The sequence below is a fragment of the Vicugna pacos genome, chromosome 5, assembly GCF_048564905.1.
Source record: "Vicugna pacos chromosome 5, VicPac4, whole genome shotgun sequence".
In the NCBI taxonomy this organism is placed as follows: Eukaryota; Metazoa; Chordata; class Mammalia; order Artiodactyla; family Camelidae; genus Vicugna; species Vicugna pacos.
In genome coordinates this window covers 43,375,036-43,395,023 of record NC_132991.1, presented here as the reverse complement: position 1 = coordinate 43,395,023, position 19,988 = coordinate 43,375,036, and the positions used below count along the sequence as shown (strand labels likewise).

General features: G+C 42.1%; 1 protein-coding gene and 1 long non-coding RNA gene across 9 annotated transcripts in view; one reads left to right on the top strand and one right to left on the bottom strand.

Annotated features, from left to right (window-relative positions):
- MYO3B (myosin IIIB) overlaps positions 1–19,988 on the bottom strand; it is a 427,394-nt gene that overhangs the window by 323,647 nt on the left and 83,759 nt on the right. For 6 of the 8 annotated variants that reach the window (XR_012072650.1, XM_072961116.1, XM_072961114.1 and 3 more), the window contains exons 2-6: positions 14,590–14,773; positions 13,727–13,861; positions 4,421–4,525; positions 4,086–4,185; positions 1,434–1,510 (exon numbers count right to left, since the gene is read on the bottom strand). Coding sequence is in view for 7 of the 8 variants with exons in the window: in XM_072961116.1 (XP_072817217.1) it covers positions 1,434–1,510; positions 4,086–4,185; positions 4,421–4,525; positions 13,727–13,861; positions 14,590–14,736 (564 nt within the window). In the remaining variant the exon portion in view is untranslated. Of the gene's footprint in view, positions 1–1,433; positions 1,511–4,085; positions 4,186–4,420; positions 4,526–5,388; positions 5,432–6,973; positions 7,149–13,726; positions 13,862–14,589; positions 14,774–18,592; positions 18,680–19,988 lie in introns of those variants that run through there. The other 2 variants (XM_072961115.1, XM_072961118.1) reach the window with 2 other exon arrangements.
- On the top strand, positions 7,264–8,347 carry LOC140696390 (uncharacterized). The gene is made up of 2 exons (XR_012072655.1): positions 7,264–7,398; positions 8,220–8,347. It is a non-coding gene; the product is annotated as an uncharacterized lncRNA (long non-coding RNA).

Sequence of the window (19,988 nt, the reverse complement as noted above, 5' to 3'; positions counted from 1 at the left end):
TACTTTTGTTTATTATTAAACTGGCACCAAGCCAACAGAGATATACCAGTTAGAGGCCAAAGGAGATGTTGTTTGAACAAAGAGATCATTCTCACTGAAAAAGTAAAGTAGGGGGAGAACTGAGTCACCATATATGGGTGCATGGTAGTAACGATAACAAAATAATTCAAAATAATCTGTGCCATCATGCTCTGAAACATATTCATATTGCAGAGGACAACTGAATTTCACAAAACAATGTGATTTGTTACATTAAATTAAAGCTGCTTATTTGAACATCGCTGGTTTTGTAGTTTTTTCATAATACATGTTTTTAAAAAAAACTTCGGGGGGTAATTAGGTAATTATTTATTTATTTTATTTTAATGGAGGTACTGGAGATTGAACCCAAGACCTCATGTATGCTAAGCATGCACTCTACCACTGTGCTATACCCTCCCACTTCATAATACATGTTTTTCCGTTTGGGTTTTATAGTTCTATAAATATAAATGACAAGGAATGTCTACCTAGTTTCATGTTTTTTAAACCAATTTAAGAAACATTTAAGATTTAAGTAAACACAAATCTGCAGGAGTTCTCTTTTTCTCTAAATAGGTCTATGCGTTACCCAAGTAGGAAAGACAGGGCCAAAGATGACGTAAGAAATCTGAGCATATTGGTGTGAGCCGGTTACTGTTAGGAGACCACCATGGTAGTCACACAGAGGAAGGACAGCATGGAGACCAACGGAGATGAAAAGACCACTAAGGGGATGACTGCCTGAGTCCTCTTATTTAAAGAACCCATTTGCTGGATACCAGAGGGCTGCTCTCGGGCACATGCCAGAGTGCTGTGGAATTAAATGCTGACCTGACAAACCAAGCTGTACCTGTGTTTCAGGGTATGCAGATCTAGCTCAAAGACACCCCAAACTTCTACCTGTATCGTCTATCAGAGGGTTCTGTGATGATGCCAGAACTAAATTAGGACCAAATCCCAGGTTTTACTAGAGAGCTTCAAAGTACACAAGAGAAGTTTCTATGTATCTAGTAACAAAAAAACAAACAGGCCCATGGCATATACTTCTGAAGGCCAGCTGGAGCTGAAATCTGTCTTCACCAAGCCGTGTGTCCCTGGAGCTGCATCTACCCAGGGAAGGTGATTTTTTCTAATTTACACAAAGGCTGGATGAACTTGACAAGCCATGACCCTTGGAGAGGGCCGCATCTTCTGGAGAGGGTATTGTATGAAGGTATCTTATGGGCCAGCTATGACTTAATCCTGCTTTTCTGAGATTAAGTGCCATCAATATCACTCACCAGAACTCTCACAGTTCAATGAGAACAAAGGATTTTCTTCTTCCTGAAAGTTTTGTGACACATAATTCCCCATAAAAAGGCAAAGCACCAACGCTCTCAACAAACACAAAGAAACAGATGCCCTCTGCTTACCTCAGGGGCCATCCAGAACGGGGTGCCAACAGACGTATTTCTCCGTAGACGTGTACTGGTAAGTTGAGCTGAGACACCTATGAGAAAAGGGTGTCACAACTGGGCAGTGAGCAGAGGATGATGCTAGACCAGGGATGGTCAAACTTTCTCCATAAAGGGTCAGACAGTAAACATCTTAGGCTTTGTGAGCCTGAGGCTCTGTCACAACTACTACTCAACTCTGCCACTGTCGTGCAAAAGCAACTTAGACAACACAGAAACAAACAAGTGTGGCTGTGTTTCCATAAATGTTATTCATGGATGCAATATAATTTTCAAGTGTCATAAAATACTCTTCTTTTGATTTTTTCCCCAACTATTTGAAAATGTAAAAATCATTCTTCACTCACAGGCTACACAAAAACAGGAGGCTGGCTGGATTCGGCTGACAGGCTATAGCTTGCCAACTGCAGTGCAGAAGGATGCATCAATCTATCTAAATCACTAGAATATTTTTTTTCCTAATGAACATTCCTATCTATACTGCTGCAGAACTGGAATCAAAAGAAAACAACAAGAACTAGGATCAACCCCAAATATCTTCCCATTATATTTCCAAAAAAAGCCACGAGACATTTTTCTTAAAATGGTGCTTATTTTAGGGAGGAAGAAAATGTATGTGCATTATCTATAATAGAGCATCAGTGTAGACTTAAAAAGTTTTCAGTGCCTTATCTTACCTAGAAGCCTAGAAACCTGTCAAGAAAAACATACTTGTCAAACGGAAAAAGAAATTGACTAATGATATCACTATATAGGGCTCAGTGCTGGGGACCTGAATTTTAATATAATTTCAATGTACTCTGCCTTAGTCTTCAGCCAGCCCGCTTCTTTTACAAGGGATGTAACGGTACACAGGATGACTGGGCATCAAAAGACCTGTTTTCCACCCCAATTATGCCTTTTTCTAATTGCATGACCTTAAGCAGACAACTGCACTCTGAGCCTCAGTTTTCTCATCTTCAAATTGGGGATAATGTTACTCATTAGACCTAACACAAAGTGTTCTTCTTAAATACCAAGTAAGAGAACAAATGTGAAAAGAATGTATAAACTTAAATTTTTTTAACAATTACAAGGTATTCTTTTATACCAAGCAGAAGTCTAACTCAGCACCTAAGAGAATGACAAGGTGCTGTTGACGATGAGAACTTAGAAACCTGGATATGTGTACTCATCAGCAAAGAACACACCTTTGAAAACATCAGGCATAGATTTGCCAAGGACCTATGGATTGTTTTGGTGGAGGAATAGTTGTTGTACTAACCATTTGCAATCTTATTCTTTATTAGGAAGCCAAAGAGGGCTCTTTAAACTCTATTGGCCATGGATAATTTCCTATTTTACCAAGTTCTCCACTACAATTTTGATTTCTAAAAATTATACTTTTCTGTTATTAATTTCTAGACATTTCTTTCACAGCAACGGGAAGATCAGGAACCTTCTGCTGGAAGACTAGGAGCCTTCACCCTCATGCCAAATCACAAAGCTAGTGAGTGGATAAATCAGCTTTAATCTCCATCCTTATCCTTCTAGGCTCTTTCCCACATAACATATTCATTGCTCCCAGATTCTGTGCAAAATCTGTCTCTGATGGTATGCATACAGCACATTCGTAGAGTTATACCATTTCTTAGAAAGAGGAGCTTAAGACTTGAGCAAAGTGCCCCTCTGCTATTTTTTCCAGTTTTTTAGTAAATAGACCAGTACACTTAACGTAATTTCATTTACTTTGGGGTAATTTCTTCTGAGCAAATTATTCACTGTTACATTTTAACACTGAATTTCTTCTTACCAGTAAAACAATGAACATTCAAAATCATCAATCTTTTCTCCTACTATGCTGCTATTGATAAAGAACATTTTTAAAGTGCTTCTGTAAATGGTTCCTCATTATTTATAACAATCATGCTGAAGTACTAACTGTTGTTGAACTAATTTAGAAGATTAAACCAATCAGTAGACTTAAAAAGGAAAGCCAAATGGTTTGTTGGTTTGCGACTATCAATCCACGAGTGTTGCAAGGAGATATTTAATAGTTCTCTGGCCTTCGGTGACACTGCTCTGACACTGCTCTCTCACACTTCCCTTTCCTGTTCATGTTTCCAGTTCAAGCAGCCTCACAGGTAGCAGCAAGAATCAAAATTTAAATGGATGTTAGCTTCCAGACCCAAAGGACTATTTTACCTTCTGCTCACTGGGGATAAGTATGCCTAAGGCTAGAGAAAGTCATTTGAAAGACCAAACTGCTTTCTCTTTTCATATGCAAAAGAAGAAATGGCAAAATGTAAATTATAGATGATTGCCCTGAGATGTGAAATCCTTCCCAGAAAACCCAAGTTTTTCCGCCAAATTCTTTTGAAGCACTTTTATATTCTATCTTTAATAAAATTGCTTCTAAAGTTGAAAATAGAGTAACAAACAGCATCTCCTAGGGTAATCCATCTGGTGCACCCCCCACCCTCCAGCCTGTGTGGGACTCCAAAGTCCCCCCTCCCCCACCCCACCCCCGCCTTTGGTGTAGAAGAGAGGCCTCAGTCTTCTGAGACTGCAATAAATTGTTGCCTTTGGCTAAACCGCACACATCAAGAAAACAAACGACACAGTCATTACCAAAGTCAACGAGCTTAACTCCTCCTTCTGTTGTCAGAAGAATGTTATTCCCCTTGACATCACGGTGGATGATTCGGTTATTGTGCAAATGCTGAAGGCCCTGCATGGTGTCCCACCATCACCAAACACCAGGAAAGAGAAAGGGAAAATTTGCACGGTTACTTTTAAACAATTACCATGCTATTGACATTCTAATCAAAGTCCACATTTGGCTACACCTCCCCGCTACTGTACACCTTGCAGACCATAAGGCAGTTTCCCCTTGTTAATATGGTATGGGGTGCCAAACAATGACAAACTGCCCCCTCTGCCTCCAGCTTGATGGGCGTGCTTACCAAGAGGGCCCCGTATAAGATGTATGAGATCACTGCTTCATCCAGCCGCTGGCCGCACCTGAGTAGACCTTTGACCAGCTCGGTGACGGAGCCCCCATTACACAGCTGCAAGAGGAGGTGCCGGGGAGAGAGACAGCAGAACATAGACAAAAAGAAAAGAAAAAGATGTGAAGAACAAAAGGCTACTGATTATTGACCCAATGGAGTAAATTTGCAAATCACAAAACTTCAGGTTGGAACAATTAAATTTCAAATTTCCATTACACAGTCAAATCTAGTTCTTTGTGAGTCTGTGTGTATGTGAGTGTATTTATTCAAGGTGATGATTTATGAGTGAAAGTGCACATCCAAGAAGTCGATTTTTTAAATTGTCAAGTGAAATATAAAAGCACAAGTCATTATTTAGAAATTGAAAAGAGAAAGTATATAAGTAATCATGGTGACTGATATTTTTCATTTTACATGAATACTATCTTTAAAAAAACATGCATTTTGAAAAAAAAAAAAAAGACCAAAAGAGGCGAGATGGACGCCTTTGACATGTGGGAAGAAGTAAGTTTTATCTCAAACCGCCCCGGCTCCCGTGCTGGCACTGCAGCATCAGAAGTCCAGCCAGCAGCTCCCTGCAGAGTTGACACCGCATGTCAGATGTATGGAGTGAAGCTGCCTCACATGTGCGTTCGACATTTTCATATTCAACTTTAGGAGTTCAGCAACTTTACGCACTTATTTTCCATTGTAATTAAAAACACTGTAAAAGCATATCTTTCACATTTGCTCTTTGCTGTGTGTTGTGTATTACTGAGATGTGAGAGTACATAAACCAGGTATACTATTCTTTCACAGCACCTTAAGGGTTTTCCAGGATAATTTTTACTAACTGCAGAAGGCAGTGTGCAGGTTTGGGTTTGCAACATGCCGTCTTAAATCAAGGGTTCTTAACTGCTGTGAGTAGGACATGGAAATACCTTGAAATTGCAGGAGGCACATTGTACATGCATCTTGCATTTTCTGCGGAGAAAATTCAGAGATTCTGTCAGATTCTCAGAGCCATTCTGGTCCTTCTAAAGGTTAAGACCCTGCTTTAGAGACCTCGGTTCCTCCTGCCACTTTGTCTGCAATTTGGGAATTAACTAGTGAACAGTAGGGGAGTCCCCAGGGTTGTGGCTGCCTGAGTCAACTGACTTTTCTTAAGTAAGGATATCTGAGGAAGTACAGATTAGCACCTTTCCTAAAAGAAGACAACTCTTTATTAGGATAATAATACATTAGGATCTATTCAACTCTAGTTGTGAACATCTGCAATGTTTTAACAAACGGTGCACAGATGTTTTTGTTTGATATGTGTACCATTCCCAGCTACATATGAGGCAGAGACCTTGCACACACATTAACAATCAAGATAACCTGGAGCTGAATCTGCTCTTGTTTTTACAATTTAAGTTGCTCATAAATAACAGTATTTGACTTAAAATCTAATACAGAATTAGAAATCTTCAAAACTAGGAGAAAATTACTATCTCTGAAGATGGAGTGAAATACATGGAGAGCTATAATGGTCCCATGAGTCTTGGCTTATATAAAGTGTCCTTGGAATCCACTCTCTATCAACGACAGGTATAACTTGTAACTCAACACTGATCACTCACGTCCCTAATGTTGAGTACCAGGGTAATGTCTTCCAGAGGATTCTACAGTCTTCTGATTTCAACTATGTCTTACGTGACCGTGAAAGGGCAAATAACATTCAGTGTTCAATCTAATACTCTCTTGAGCAATGAATGCATTTTCAGTGTCATCATTCATAGAACAGTCTTAAAAGCTAAGCTTCTGACAAACATAAAATAATTTTCTCAGGACTCCCCAAATTTGATTCCATATTTCAAGGAACAAAACTTGGAGAACTGACCCCAGAGTCAAATAATGATCACGAAAGAATGTAGGACATGAACTAAGGGAAGTTCTTGATCCAAAAACAGAAAAGCCTTTCTGGGGCTGACGGCACAGAGCTTGGAGAGCTTGAGAGAATAAGGTTAGAGTGAGGATGCCTCCTCCTGGGGAGAAGGTCTGTATAAAGGAATAATGATAATGAAATTTCATTTCTTATGAAGCTCTCTTTATTTGGGAATCTAAGGGGAGACCCCTTCACAGGAGCCTCGTGCCAACAAAGAGGTATCCATGTTGAGTGGGAATGACAGCAGAGGATGATGAGACTCAGCAAGCCTGGGACTGTAACAGTTCCCTACAGCCTGTCCATGACTTGCAGGAGATTCAGAACTTTATGCCCCATTTGGGGACAGGGAAAAGGCTGGATTAAATGAGAAGGAAAGACAGTGAGGACTTCATGATAAGAAGGAACACCAGGGACCAGGGACATGGGGAGACCCCAAAGGCAGACAGTAGAAGGACTCAGGGGTCACTACACAGTTGGAGGCCCCTGCCCTCACTGCCATGGCTTTACATGAGCACTTGCTATATCCAGACCCAGATGTCACCCCAGAGAAGCAAAGAGGAAGAGAAAAAGAGAAAACCATTAGAGAACGAAGTTCTTACCTGAATGACTAAGCTTTGAGCTGGATTGTGAAAATGGGATATAAGTTCTAGAACTTGACCCTTCCCAAAGAAACCACTCAGTGGACTAAGTTTAACAGAAAGAGTTAAAATCAGCTATCTCCTCTAGGCAGGCTGGGGGCTCAAGGACAAAGTTGAGTTCAGTTATCAAAAAGCAGTTTACCTCTTTGCTCTCAACAGTGTGTGACTGTCCAGTTTTTATGACCCATTATTGCATCATGAATGCATCACAGTCCCTGCTGAGGTAGGGTGAAGAGGGAAGAGTCTGGGAAATCTCCCCAGAGAATGGAACATATACAGTGAGTCCAAAGGACAAAGGAGCTTATGGCCAGTGAACGAGAAGAAGGGCAGCCCTGGAAAAGGAACACTGTGTGCAAACGAAGGGAGCACAAAAGACCGAGGGAGGTGTGCGTGTCTGTCTGCATGTGTATATATGTGTCTGTGAACTCTAAATGCTCTGCTACTGTTAGGACAAAGGGCCAGATTCCCAGAGCAGGGGGATGGGGAAGAAAGGTGGGGGACAGGAGATGACAGGTGTGCACTGCTAAGGAGTACGGGCTTTATTACTATACACACACTCATAACACCGTAATACACCATTAGATAGGAATGGTAAGCTATCGACAGGTTTTAGGTAGAGGTCTCTGTTCAGATTTCTAGACAGATGACTTTGGTAGCAGATTGGAGGGTGGGCAGAATAGGAAGACCCTGGGAGCTGGACACCTAGTGGGAGATACTGAAGCAATCAAGAGAAGCAGGGTCAGAAAGTCAATAGTCTTGAGGACGCAGAATCAGGGGCAGAAAAGGGAGGCTTTTATGAAATAGAATTGACAGGAATTTCTGACCAACTGGATGTCGAAAGTTAAGAAGAGACAGAATCTAGGGATCTTGTGAGAATAAGAATATCGATAAAGTTCTTTGATTCTCTAAAGCCAAAGCAGTAACAGACCTGCAAAGCACTTTAACACCTTCATCAGAGCCACTTCTCAGCCTGGCTTCCATCTAAGGGAGACACACGCTTTACTGAATTGCAAGCGTGCTATTAACCTTCTACCCAGAGAAAACTTCAAATTAAATGCTGGGTGATGAGTCAAGCTAACTCAACCCTGGAATTTTCCCCTGAAACCTCATTTTAAATTTGCCCTACTTTAAATCTGGCCACTTCTGCAATAGGAGCCTATTCAGTGGTATTTTATATAGGCAGCTAATTTATAAACTTCCTTCACAGCTCTGGAACCTATGGAAGGATTAAGAGCAGCAATTTTGTCAGCAGGATCAAAACTGAACTGTGGACTTAAGAACAACAAAAGGATCAGAACCAATCGGTGCTTTTGTTCACTAAATGTCAGAGTTTGAGAGCTGTCTGACTTCTTGCGGTTCACAGAAACGTAATTAAACTGCCCAGGGCACCTTTAGAGAAAATGGTCCTGTGAAGCTGATAAATCTACCAGCAAGGTTTTAAAAGGGCAGCCCGTGGGAACAGGGAAAGGACTTTGGGTACTTGGATATAAAAAAGGAAAGCAGGTACATACTGACAATTGTCTAGTCAGAGTAAATATTCAGTGAAAGGGACTGAATATTTTAAAAGCATGACAAAGAATTATATTTAAATGCCTCAAATAAAATAATCCCCTTAGAGTTTTAAGTAGGCAGCCAAGCCTCCTACCCTACCCCTGAGGGTTGGCACCTGCAGGCTTTTCTTCCCTCCCACTCTGCCAGCCATAAGATTCAAATACAAAGGTGTATCTCCATCCCTGCCTTTCTCCCTATGCCCTCAGCATTCAGGAAATGTGGCAGCTGGATGCATCTAGAACTTAATGAACATCTTGCTCCAAACCAAGAAAAATAGAAAAATCATTTACATTCCACATCTATTTTCCAAAACATCACTGAATATTGATTCAATCACAGTGTGTGCATTTGCTAAGATGGTCATAATTTCAAGCAATAAAATGTTCCTTGCTCAATAAGCCATCAACTTTCCTCCATATTATTAAAGAATGGCCTATGCAACACAATCATCAGAGCTTTATTCTAGTCAAAGCTCCAACTTTCAACTATATACTGTACTGGCATGTTGATTTGCCCTAGTCAGAGGGCAGAATTAAGAATTTTTCAGTCCCTTTTGTTCAGTGCACTTTATCTCTCAAGGATGTTAGGTTCTACAGAGGGCATAAAGCAAAAAGTCAAGGATCGTCAAAATTACTCTAGAAGATGCCTTAGAGAGGACCACATTGGACACTGTCCACCTCTCAGGCCAAAACATGATTTTTCCTCCACACTATTGAGACAGATTGTGTTTATTTTACTGATAGCAGGTAAAATTTTCTGGCAGGGTGGGAAGACGCTCACACTAGGAGAGGGAGGAGGGCCCAAGACTTCTACCTCCCATTTCGGGTTCTCTCCAGGGCGCATGCGTAGAATGGTGGGTGGGCAGAATCACTCCCATGCCTTGGCTTCTCACTCTTGCTTTTGCTGAACACATACAGCACACAGATATAGCAGGCAATTCAGTTGCATTTCAAAGTTCCTCCCTTCTCCACTCCCAAGTGTTCTGCACATTCCTCTGGGCCCCCAGCATGTCAGTGACTCTCATTTTAGAACCCTGCCAGAACCTGCTATCTGAGTCAGCAGCATTCAGTGCTCCAGCATCTTCTAACCATCTCTGACCAATGAGAACTGCCCAGGGCTACGCTCCAGACCATCAGAGTGCCGCTGTGACCCTGCTTTGTTAATGTGATTCACTTGATTCACGCCACATTATCGATGGGTGAAAATGGTTTAAAGTGTTAACTTGCAATGATATTGGGGCCTAGACTGGACTTTTTAGAGCCTTAAGTAAAATGCAAAAACTGAACAGAAGTATCTTTTTCCCCCTCTGGCTTCTAGATACTGAACTTATACACAGATCTCTGGGGGGAAAAACAGATTTAAAAAATGATTCTTTTATCTGGTTTTAAAATATAAGGACTGTTCTTTTGTTTTTTTGTTTTTACTTTACATTCTTATTTATTAACACTCTAAACCCTAAACCAATTCTTTTCATTTGAACATGTGATGATTCATGTTGAAATGAACAGTATTCACATACTGAAGGTTTTATATTAAAAGGAAAAAAGAAAAAACATATTTCATGTCTTAGCACATACTAGGTATTTTTTCTGAGTACTGTGCTTTTCTTAAAGGTCTTATATCTTATTATATTTCATTTAGGTAAGAGACAATAGGACTTACAGATTTTTCAGATTTAATATTAACTTAGAATAAAATTTATTCACAAATTTTCCAAAACATTATTATGTATGAGTGTTGTCTCTCCACATCTTTCTCATATAGTAGGTATCTGTCATGAAAGAAAGCTTTGCCTTGCTTTCTGCTAAGAATTAGTAATTAATTTCAGAAATGACATATTTATTTGCTTTTGTTTTCAGAGTTGTAGTGATTTAAGAGGGTTATTGATAACATTTTCTATCCTCTAGAATTGCTCTGTGGAATAGCTTCTCACTGTCCTTTCATCGTATTTGGGAAGGAAAGAGCAAAGGCAACATAAATTTAATCTCAATACACAGGATGAGGGGGACAGTATTAAATGGATCATAATTTTATTGTGCAAGTCTCCTAAGGCACTCTTTAAAAAGGTTGCAGATGGAGCAACATGGTCAAGGTGCTATGACCAAGGACTGTCATCATCTGCTCTGCGTGTGCTGGAGGTGTGTGTGTATGTGTGATCAGAAACTGTTAGAGCAGGCAGATAGCTAGATATGAGCAGAGAAAGGGAGACACAGGCCAAATGGCAGGAATTGGGCATACAGGAGGCGCAAGAGCCAAATGCAGGAAACCATACATCATGTAAACAAGAAGAGTCCCTGAGTAGAGAAAGAAAAGCAGGAACCTCTCGGCTCATAAGCAGCCATTTTGAGGTGGCAAGTGGCCTGGAAAGTGGCCAAAAAAGAAAGGGGGCAAAAGGCAGGAATCTCCAATGTCCAAATGTAATATTTTGCTTATTATGCCCTCATTTTAATAAAATTAGCCTTGCAGATTAGAAGTATCCATCATGCAACGACGCCATGACACTTCCGATCCAGGCTAAATACGGACAAAAATCCCTCCTCCCTTTGGAAAGGTGGAATTGGGATGAAAATCAGGGAATATGACCCCAAACCCTTCCCTCCCCAATGAATATTCTGCCCATTCATTTTTTACACTTTAAGTAAACAATTTGCCAAAGAAACTCAGGGCAGTCCCTCATGAGAGTCTGCCTGCTTTCCCCTTGAAAGTGTTCTATCTATCCCTTAATAAATCCTCACTTTACTTTTTTAACTTCCACGTCTTGTCTCTAAATTCTTTCTGGGGCAGGAAAAGAACCTAGTCACTGGCAACAGAACTACTGCCATCCCAACAAGAGGTCCAATGTTCCCCAGACTCCAAAGGCAGTGCCACTGACAGCAACAGCACATGATGGGAGAAAAATGCTGAACTGTGGTTTTCCTCCAATTCTGCCATGGAACTCGTTATGTGACCATAGGCATGTCACTCCTTCTCTGGGTCTCCTTTCATCAACTGGACACTAGGAGAGTGACCTGAAGGAAGGCCAAGTTCTGGTCAGCTCTAGGAGCTCAGGAATCCCTGTATCTATAAGCATATTGGAGGCACTGGATAAAACCTAATCCCCAGCAGCCTGGCAAGGACAGACCACTCTGGGACAGAAGAGACTGAGAACACTTGGTTCTCCATGCCACCAACTCTGGCATGGGCCAACACAACCTGCAAAAGGCAGAATAACAGCATATTGTATTGCTGAGGTATGAATAATTCAGTGTGCCAGAGCAACCTCATTATCTGCACGTCGTCACCCTGAAAAGCAAGGATAGTCTGCAGGGGAGCATCTGTACAAGGCTCAGCTCATAGTTCTGGCTTCCTTCTCATCTTTCAAGGCCAGGTGTGGCCCTTTCTGGGCTTATATCTGGTCACTCCTCCTCAGGAAGAGCATTTATTCTCAAGGTGATCACAGATCTGAGCAGCCCATTGGCCCACCTGGTGACATGGAGGAAGGGAAGACCCCTTTTTTGACCTTGGAAAATTCCTGGAAGTTCCAGTTTTCTATGTCTGAATGCAGAGTCTTTTTGAGTCAGGGGGTAAAATGAAAAGAAACTAAGACTTCTTGGTCACTGTACTTAACATTATCAAATCATAATGAGGTTTAAAACACAGAGATCTTACAGAGCTTAAGAAGAATATAATCAGAGACCCTGGAAATGACACTTTCCATGTCTCATAAAAATCAGCATTCAAAAAACTAATGTTATTCTAGAGCTTCATTGGCAGGGTAAAATCTGTAATATTCTCAGGGAGGGGTAGGAAATATTAAAATCCAAAAGATGACACTTTGAGAATGCGTTACATGACTTAAAAGCCAACTAAACAGACAAAGATGGTTTCTGAAAACCAAAACCCCTTAAATCTTTATATTCTGAGGAAGGCAATTGATGTGACAGAAAAGTTCAAGACAGTTTCCCTGCAGATTATCCCCCTGGAACAGAATAAATGAATTCCCCATACATTGTTGCTACGGCAGCCAGTATACATTGTCTCATGCTCAGGCACTCCCAGAGCCAGGTGGAAGGTTTTGACAAGAGACCCCAGATGGTGGGTGAATCAAGGGCTGGCCTCTCCTTTGCTGCTTCTCTCTTAAAGCTTTCACATATGTCCCTGGGCTCCTGGAACACATGTGTGACCTCAGGCATGGAGGCATATGCTGGCTCAGAGGGGTGGAGTCCAGAGCAGAACAGGGTGGGCCTAGTGAGCATGAGGCAATATAACAGAGCTGTCCAAAAATACTGATTTCATATGTTGTCATTGTGTCTTTGCCATTTTAGGCCCGTGGAGGAAATGGACTTGTGGGGAACAGACTCTTCTGCATCATACCCATTAACAAGGGAGAAGAAAAGCAAGACTACAGTGGATACAGTGGTGCTCCCTTCAGAGCACATGCTGCCAGGAATATCAGCTGCTCCCTGTTCCCAGGTCCCAGTGGCACCTCTCACCAGGAATTGTGCCCAGCTACAGGGAACTCCCTCCCCCAAGGCCACACCCCCTCCCAGGGTGGCATGCAGCCAGTGACCGTCCGATGCAGAGATAAAATCCAGGAGAACCCTGCAAGAGCATCCCAGGCCTTTGTTTCCCTGAGGACAGGCTGAGACCTCTGTGGCCACCACACTGCTGTTCAGTGTCTCCCTTCCCTAATCCCACCTTCCTCACGTCCTTCCAGGTCTAGCTCCTGCAGGAGCACTCCAATACCCTGCCATACACAATTCTTAGAGTCTGTTTTCAGGGAATCCAACCTAAGATGATGATTAGTGAACATGAATGGGCTGATTCAAACTTGGCAAACGAGTAAACCTTGGGTTAACAGTTTTAGAAAACGAGTTCCAATCAATTGGAACATGTTTTCTATGAAATGTTTCCAGCTTAGGGTAGAAAATAACATTTCCAACTGTATTCCTCTGTTAGAAGAAAAGATTATTAAACTTTTGAAGCAGAGAAATGTGAACATTCTCAGCGCACAGACTACCTGTAAGAACTGCGGAGAAGGACACCACATCTGGTGAGGTACCTGTGACATGCAGGGGGGACCACCTCCCCAAATGTGTGTCTTCTACAATTTAGGCAACAATGGCTCTGGCTTGCCCTTGGCACTCTGTCTGAATCGCTGTTTACTCAATGGGAGCCTCTTACCTCCAGGACCAGCCACAGCTGTCCTCCCACACAGTGATCCGTTTTGTAAAACATCCCATAAAACTTTACAACGTTGGGATGATTTGGAAGAAACTGCAAAATGTTGTATTCTGCCTCAATCTCTTCATCCATATCCTACACAAGGTACAAAATGCATGTTGGATTAGGTATAATGTGTGGGGAAGGGTACAGGTATGATATCATGATCAAGCAACCAGTTAATAAAGCATATTTAGTCTGCATTTTAATGGCATCATTACCATATTTTGAAAAAACCTAACACTGGATATTTAGAGCCCAACTAAAGCTTTCTAACTATTATATCAATAAAATATCTTCATTATATATTTTAATAATATTATAAAGATTTTTTTTAATTTAAAAATGTCTGAATATGCAAAGCAATTATGGAGAAATAGCTCAAAGGGACCCAACCAGGATAGGGCACATAACCACACTGTGCAAAACAGTGCACAGCATTATAACCTCGGTGTTCAGTATTCTGAAATAGGATGCCAAGGTAAGATGACTGAATACCACAAGTCTGGGTGACTTTGTAACTTACTGAGAGACCAGCCTCTGTATAAGCCAAATATATCACTCTTTCCAAGAGAATAACTTTTGAAGAGCCCAGGGGACCAAAACCAAAACAACAGTAAAATGGACAAAAAAGGGAAAATCAAGGACAGTTTTAACTCCAAATGGAGTCCGTTCATTCAGATGATCTGACTCATAACTCATTTTGAGATTTTAAGTCAGGTTTTATTATCCCTAGAAAATTATCCATAGAACCAGGAAAGAAGTTGAAAGCTCAGTGTGCATGAAACACTATACTGTGGTTATAATTTATAACCATTACTTACACTGATTGGATCTAGAATTTTTACTGCGGCCAGGCTCCCATCTCTCTTGTTAGTTACTTTGTAGACCTTGCCATAGGTGCCTTTACCTATGGTCTCTATAATTTCCCAGGTATTTGTAGGATCTGGAAGTGACTCAAGTCCAAGCATTGTGGGGTTGTAATGAAACAATCCATACAGATGTTTCCTGGTGGGAAGAAGAGTTTGTTATGTGCAGCAGATCACAGGATTATTAGCACCAGTGGGCTTTTGGAAAAAGAATATTTTTTTTCAATCTACCATATATCACAGAGAACTATATTAAATATCTTGTAATAGCCTATAACAGAAAAGAATCTGAAAAAGAATATGTGTATGTATATGTATAACTGAATCTCTTTACTGTACATCTGAAACTAACACAACATTGTAAATCAACTATATGTCAATTTTTTTTAATGGAAAAAATATATTTATTTCTTAACCAACAACCCTGTGATACTTTTGTTTTCTTTTCCTGTTCTGTTTTAACTAGATTTTTTTAAAAGGGATTTGAAGCCTCCTTAAGACATGAGGGTAGAAGACAGAGAGGTGGCGGACATAATTCTGAAACATCTTTGAAAACACAATTCTAAAAGGAGGGAGTAAAACGGCCAAAGAGGAGGTCCAGTCATGACCAGACAATCATCACTCTAGGTTGCTGAGTGGTGGCTGCTTTTGCTGCCAGCAAAAATGGCTGAAAGCCATAGGTCTAAGATCTTTGTGCCCAGGTTACAGTACCTAGACCAGGCCTCCCTGATGGTCACTGGAAACCAGTATCCAACCTCTATGTGCAAAGTCTGGGCTGTTAGGAAGAAGGATCTGGTGCCCGTACCAGGCATCAGTCCACTGCCATCCAGGTCTTGGGTCCTGCAAGGATTAGTCAAGCCCAGGCCCCATCCACACAGCAACAGCACAGTGTGGGAATCGCACTGAGTGGTTAACCAGAAGCTGCAAACTCACTCTGCCTTAGCAGTACTTGATTTAATAAGGACACAGCTCCATGGAGTTTAAGACCTTTTAAGTACCAGCAGCAAGCTTGACAGGCAAACAAAGTCACCTGAGACTGATCCCACAAAAAAGCCCCGTTGCTCCCAGGCTAGAAGGGTCCCAACCCCAGTCTGCTTCTAACCCCAGGGAAGGGGCCATCAGGCTCCAACAGCACGAGCCACAGCATTCACCCCTGACACCATGGCTGAGTGTCCGCCCAGGGTGAGCATTTCTGCCTCACACTGGGCAATCCAATTTGTACTTCAAATTCTAATTATCTTCTAGACTGCAGTCTCTCAAGACACACACAGCCTTCTGACTTGGAACAAAAATCTACTTTTTATCCTTACTCTTTCTGATGGGAACATTTCAAAGATACTGAAAACCATTACCAAAACAAAACAAAACAAAACAAAATCCCAATAGCTGTGGAGTTGATACTGGAAGGGAATCTGTCCTTCCAGGGTTCACCTGGCAGGTATACCATGCTCTTAAGGGTCCTCCAACCAGCACCTCGAGAGACCAGTCCAGGCTCACCCTGGGCTGAGACACTGACCATAAACAGTCAACTGGACACACACCTCCTGCCTTTCAACCACTATTTCAAGATTGGAACAAACAAACCTTTCCTCCTGGCCAGCATTTCACAAAATCAATCTTTCTCACCAGGTGTTTCACAATTTTTGACATGTGTACATTACCTGCAATATTAGTTACTAACTACATGTATATTACTTGCTTCTGCATACAAACAAATGTCCTTTAAAGGCACTTTATATCCCTACAATAAATCATTTGCCATATATCAAAATTATTGCAAAAAGATGATTATGCTAAAAACAATAGTTGTCCAAGTCCAGCCAGATGCTGCTGCCCTCTGTTCTGTTGGAGAAAGGAAGATCATGGAGTGACAGGGTGGAATTAAAGACTAGCAAATCTAAATCTCTAGACTAGAATCTAAAAAAAAAAAAAGATAAAAATTCTATTTACAAACCAGACTCACAGACATAGAAAACAAACTATGGTTACCAAAGGGGAAAGGGTGGGGAGGGATAAATTAGGGGTTGGGGAATTAACAGACATACATTACTATATACAAAATAGATAAACAACAAGGTCCTACTGTACATAACATAGGGAACTGTATTCAATTTCTTGTAATAACATATAATGGAAAAAATCTGAAAAGAAAATACATATATATATATGTATATGTATAACTGAACCTCTTTGCTGTGTACCTGAAACTAAGATTGTTAATCAACTACACTTCAATAGAAAATTTTTTTTTAAAAAGACTAGCACAAACTTTTCCCTAACATCATCAGAAGAACGTAAAAGAGAATCAGCAAGGGAATAATTTTGGCACCATACGTTTCAGTGTCCTTTATTGCAAGGTCACCAAAACCCCTCAACACTTTGAGAACTCCTCTAGGCTCAGCTTCTACAAGAGCAGAAAGCAGACTGGCTAGGGGTGTTGGTCAAGGCCAGACAAGAAGGGATACAGAGGGGAGTGAGATGTGCTTCCTAGAGGGAAGAACCGGGCTCATCAGCCTACATAGACGGTCCCTGTGGCCCCATCAGAAGGGACACTTGCATCTGGGCTCAGTGCCTTGACACAGAGGCGCTCAAGTCAAATTGCCTGCAAAACCCGGGCCCCGCCCAGACCAGCTCTGAGAGTAGTCTCATCTCTTTGCGCCCCATCATGGTGCTGCTGCATCCTACTTCACAGAGTCACTATGTGAGGATGAGGGGATGATGATAGAATAAAGTGGGCACAGTGAACACTCAGCAAGTGTCATCTGCCATCACAAGGGCACAGCACCAAGTTGGGCTTCAGAACAGGCAAGGCTTGACAGAGCTTCCTGCTGTTTTATTTCACCCTGAGCCACACACCAAATGAGAACCAAATTCGTTTTTCTCCAATCAGTTATGTGCTTCAGACCAGTGGCTGGAATTGGTGTGTGCGTGCAAGTGAAATTAAATCAGGGAATGTGGCAGCGGGAAAAGACTGCAGAGGCCATCGAATCAAGTGGTTTGCTAATTATTTTTGGCCACAACATCCTTCTGTTAAATGAAATCTCACTTAGAATGCTGATGGACAAGCTGAGAGAAGCAGTGCAGCTCCGGCTGAGGCGGGCTGGGGAACCAAGTGCCTGTCCTGTGCCTCCTTCAGGAGACCAACAGGGTGACCAACCACTCCGGTCTGCCTGGGGCTGCCTCAGGTTAGCACTGGAAGTCCGTGTCCTGGGACACCTCTCAGAACTGGGTTGGTCACTCTAGTCTCAGGGGTCTCCTCAGAGCATTAGAAAACCATTGATTGAGCGCCCTGCACCAACGGCACCTCACCCCCTGCTATGGGCTGGTCTGTATCCTCCCTAGTTCATATAGATGGTGAAGTCCTAACCTCCAGTACCTTGGAATGTGACTGCATTTGGAGACAAGACCTGTAAAGAGGTGATTCAGGTAAAATGAGGTTACAAGGCAGGGGGAGCTAATCCACATGACTGGTGCCCTTACAAGATGAGATCAGGGCACAGACATGCACAGAGGAAAGACTACGTGAAGACAGGGGAAGGCAGTCATCTGCAAGCCAAGGAGGAAGATCTCAGAAGAAATCAATTCCACTGACACCTTGACCTTGGACTTCTGGCCTCCAGAACTGTGAGAAAACACACTTCTGCTGTTTAAGCCCCCTAGCCTGTGGAAGTCCTAGCAAGCCAACAGACTCTCAACTTACAGATGAAGAAACTGAATCCAAGACTGGTGACCCACCTGTTTAGAGGCAGGACAGGCATGAGAATCCAGGCCTCCCTAGGCCCAGGACCTTTGCTCCACAGAATAGAATGAAGGGAGTCAGCTAGTTAACAATGGTTATTTCTGACCAGCTACACCAACTATTGACAAGGTATGCGGGGGAAATACCCTCAAACACATGGAGGCTACATGCCTCACGGATCTAATGGACAGCAATCCCTGCAAAACAGGAACAACTCACCAGAGGGATTCATCTATAGTTGGCACCAATAGTGAGTGAGCAGTAGGCAGACCAGTCAGGTTCCTCCGCCATGCCCATCACGTCGACCTGGGCATTCAGAGACAAGGTTAAATAAAGGTGTAACAGAACAGGTGCACATTAATCGGATTGCCAGTCTTCTCTCTTTAAAATCAATACGTGACTCTATAAACTCTCTGATGATTGATTAAACAGTCAGCCCTATGAAGGTGGTGATAATCTGCTCGGGGGAGGCAGCTGGAGCAGCCCTTCTGCCAGCTGAAAAGCCGCTCTTGGCCAGAACATTAACCCTGAGGGTAGACTGCACTTCTGCCTATGTCCGTGTGTGTTTGGGGCATGACAGGGCTGGGGCCCCATGGAACTAGCCAGAGTTGACCAAAGTAGGGCCAGGAGCAGTTTGGAGTGAAAGGGAAGCACCTGGGACCTCAGGACTCTAGAACCCTCAGAAATCCCCTCGGAGACAGATGGGGCCTCTGTCCTTTATTTGGACCTGAAATGATAGGGTAACCTGGGAAGGCTAGAAAACTCAGGTTTCACAGGCTACTCTCACTGAAAAACAAAGAGGATGAATCTATCTGGGAAGAGATGAGTGATGGCACTTGTCAGCATAGGGGAAGCTCGTGCAGTTTACAACCCAATGCTGAAGGCCCACGGGCCTGGACATGTTTGTGTGTGCAGCTGCTCTAGAGTGAAGACTTGATGAATACTCTGACTCTGCATATAATAGTATTAAGTACAAGTCAGTGCCACAAACGGATATCTGATCTACCCTCTCAGAGCAAGATTCTGCTGTCCCCCATCTTCCTGCTGCATCCAAACCTTTCCACTACTTGGAACAGCTATTAGCAAGGCAAAGAGGACATCACCTAGGAAAGATACCTCACCTCCATTCAGCAGGTAAGAGTAAAGGTATTAAAGAAATATTTTCCTATCTTTGCCTACATATCATTATTAATCAAATATCTAGGAAATACTCAAACTTTTCATTACTTAGGCCACTAAATAGATAGACAAGCAGATAGATATTTAATAAGAGACTTTATCCTTGTGGTAACAGAGACCCTTGGAAGTTAAGAACAATAGTCTTTTTCCTTGTTTTGTTTTGCTTTGTTTCATCTTTAAAAGGCAAACTCCTAGAGTCAGAGGCCGCATCTCTTTATGGCAGCTGAGAAAGCAGGCTGTCAATAACATTCTTTCTGCTGATAAGTACAAATGGACTGAAAATGACCCCTGTTTGCAACTAATAGCAAGGGCAGGTCCTGCTCCACCAGAGAACAGCTCAGCTCCAGGTTACACTTGCCAGGTTACACTTCACACTGCAGTGAGGAGTTTCATGTATGGCTGTAAACTAAAAGCACATCTGCTGCTCTATCTTATC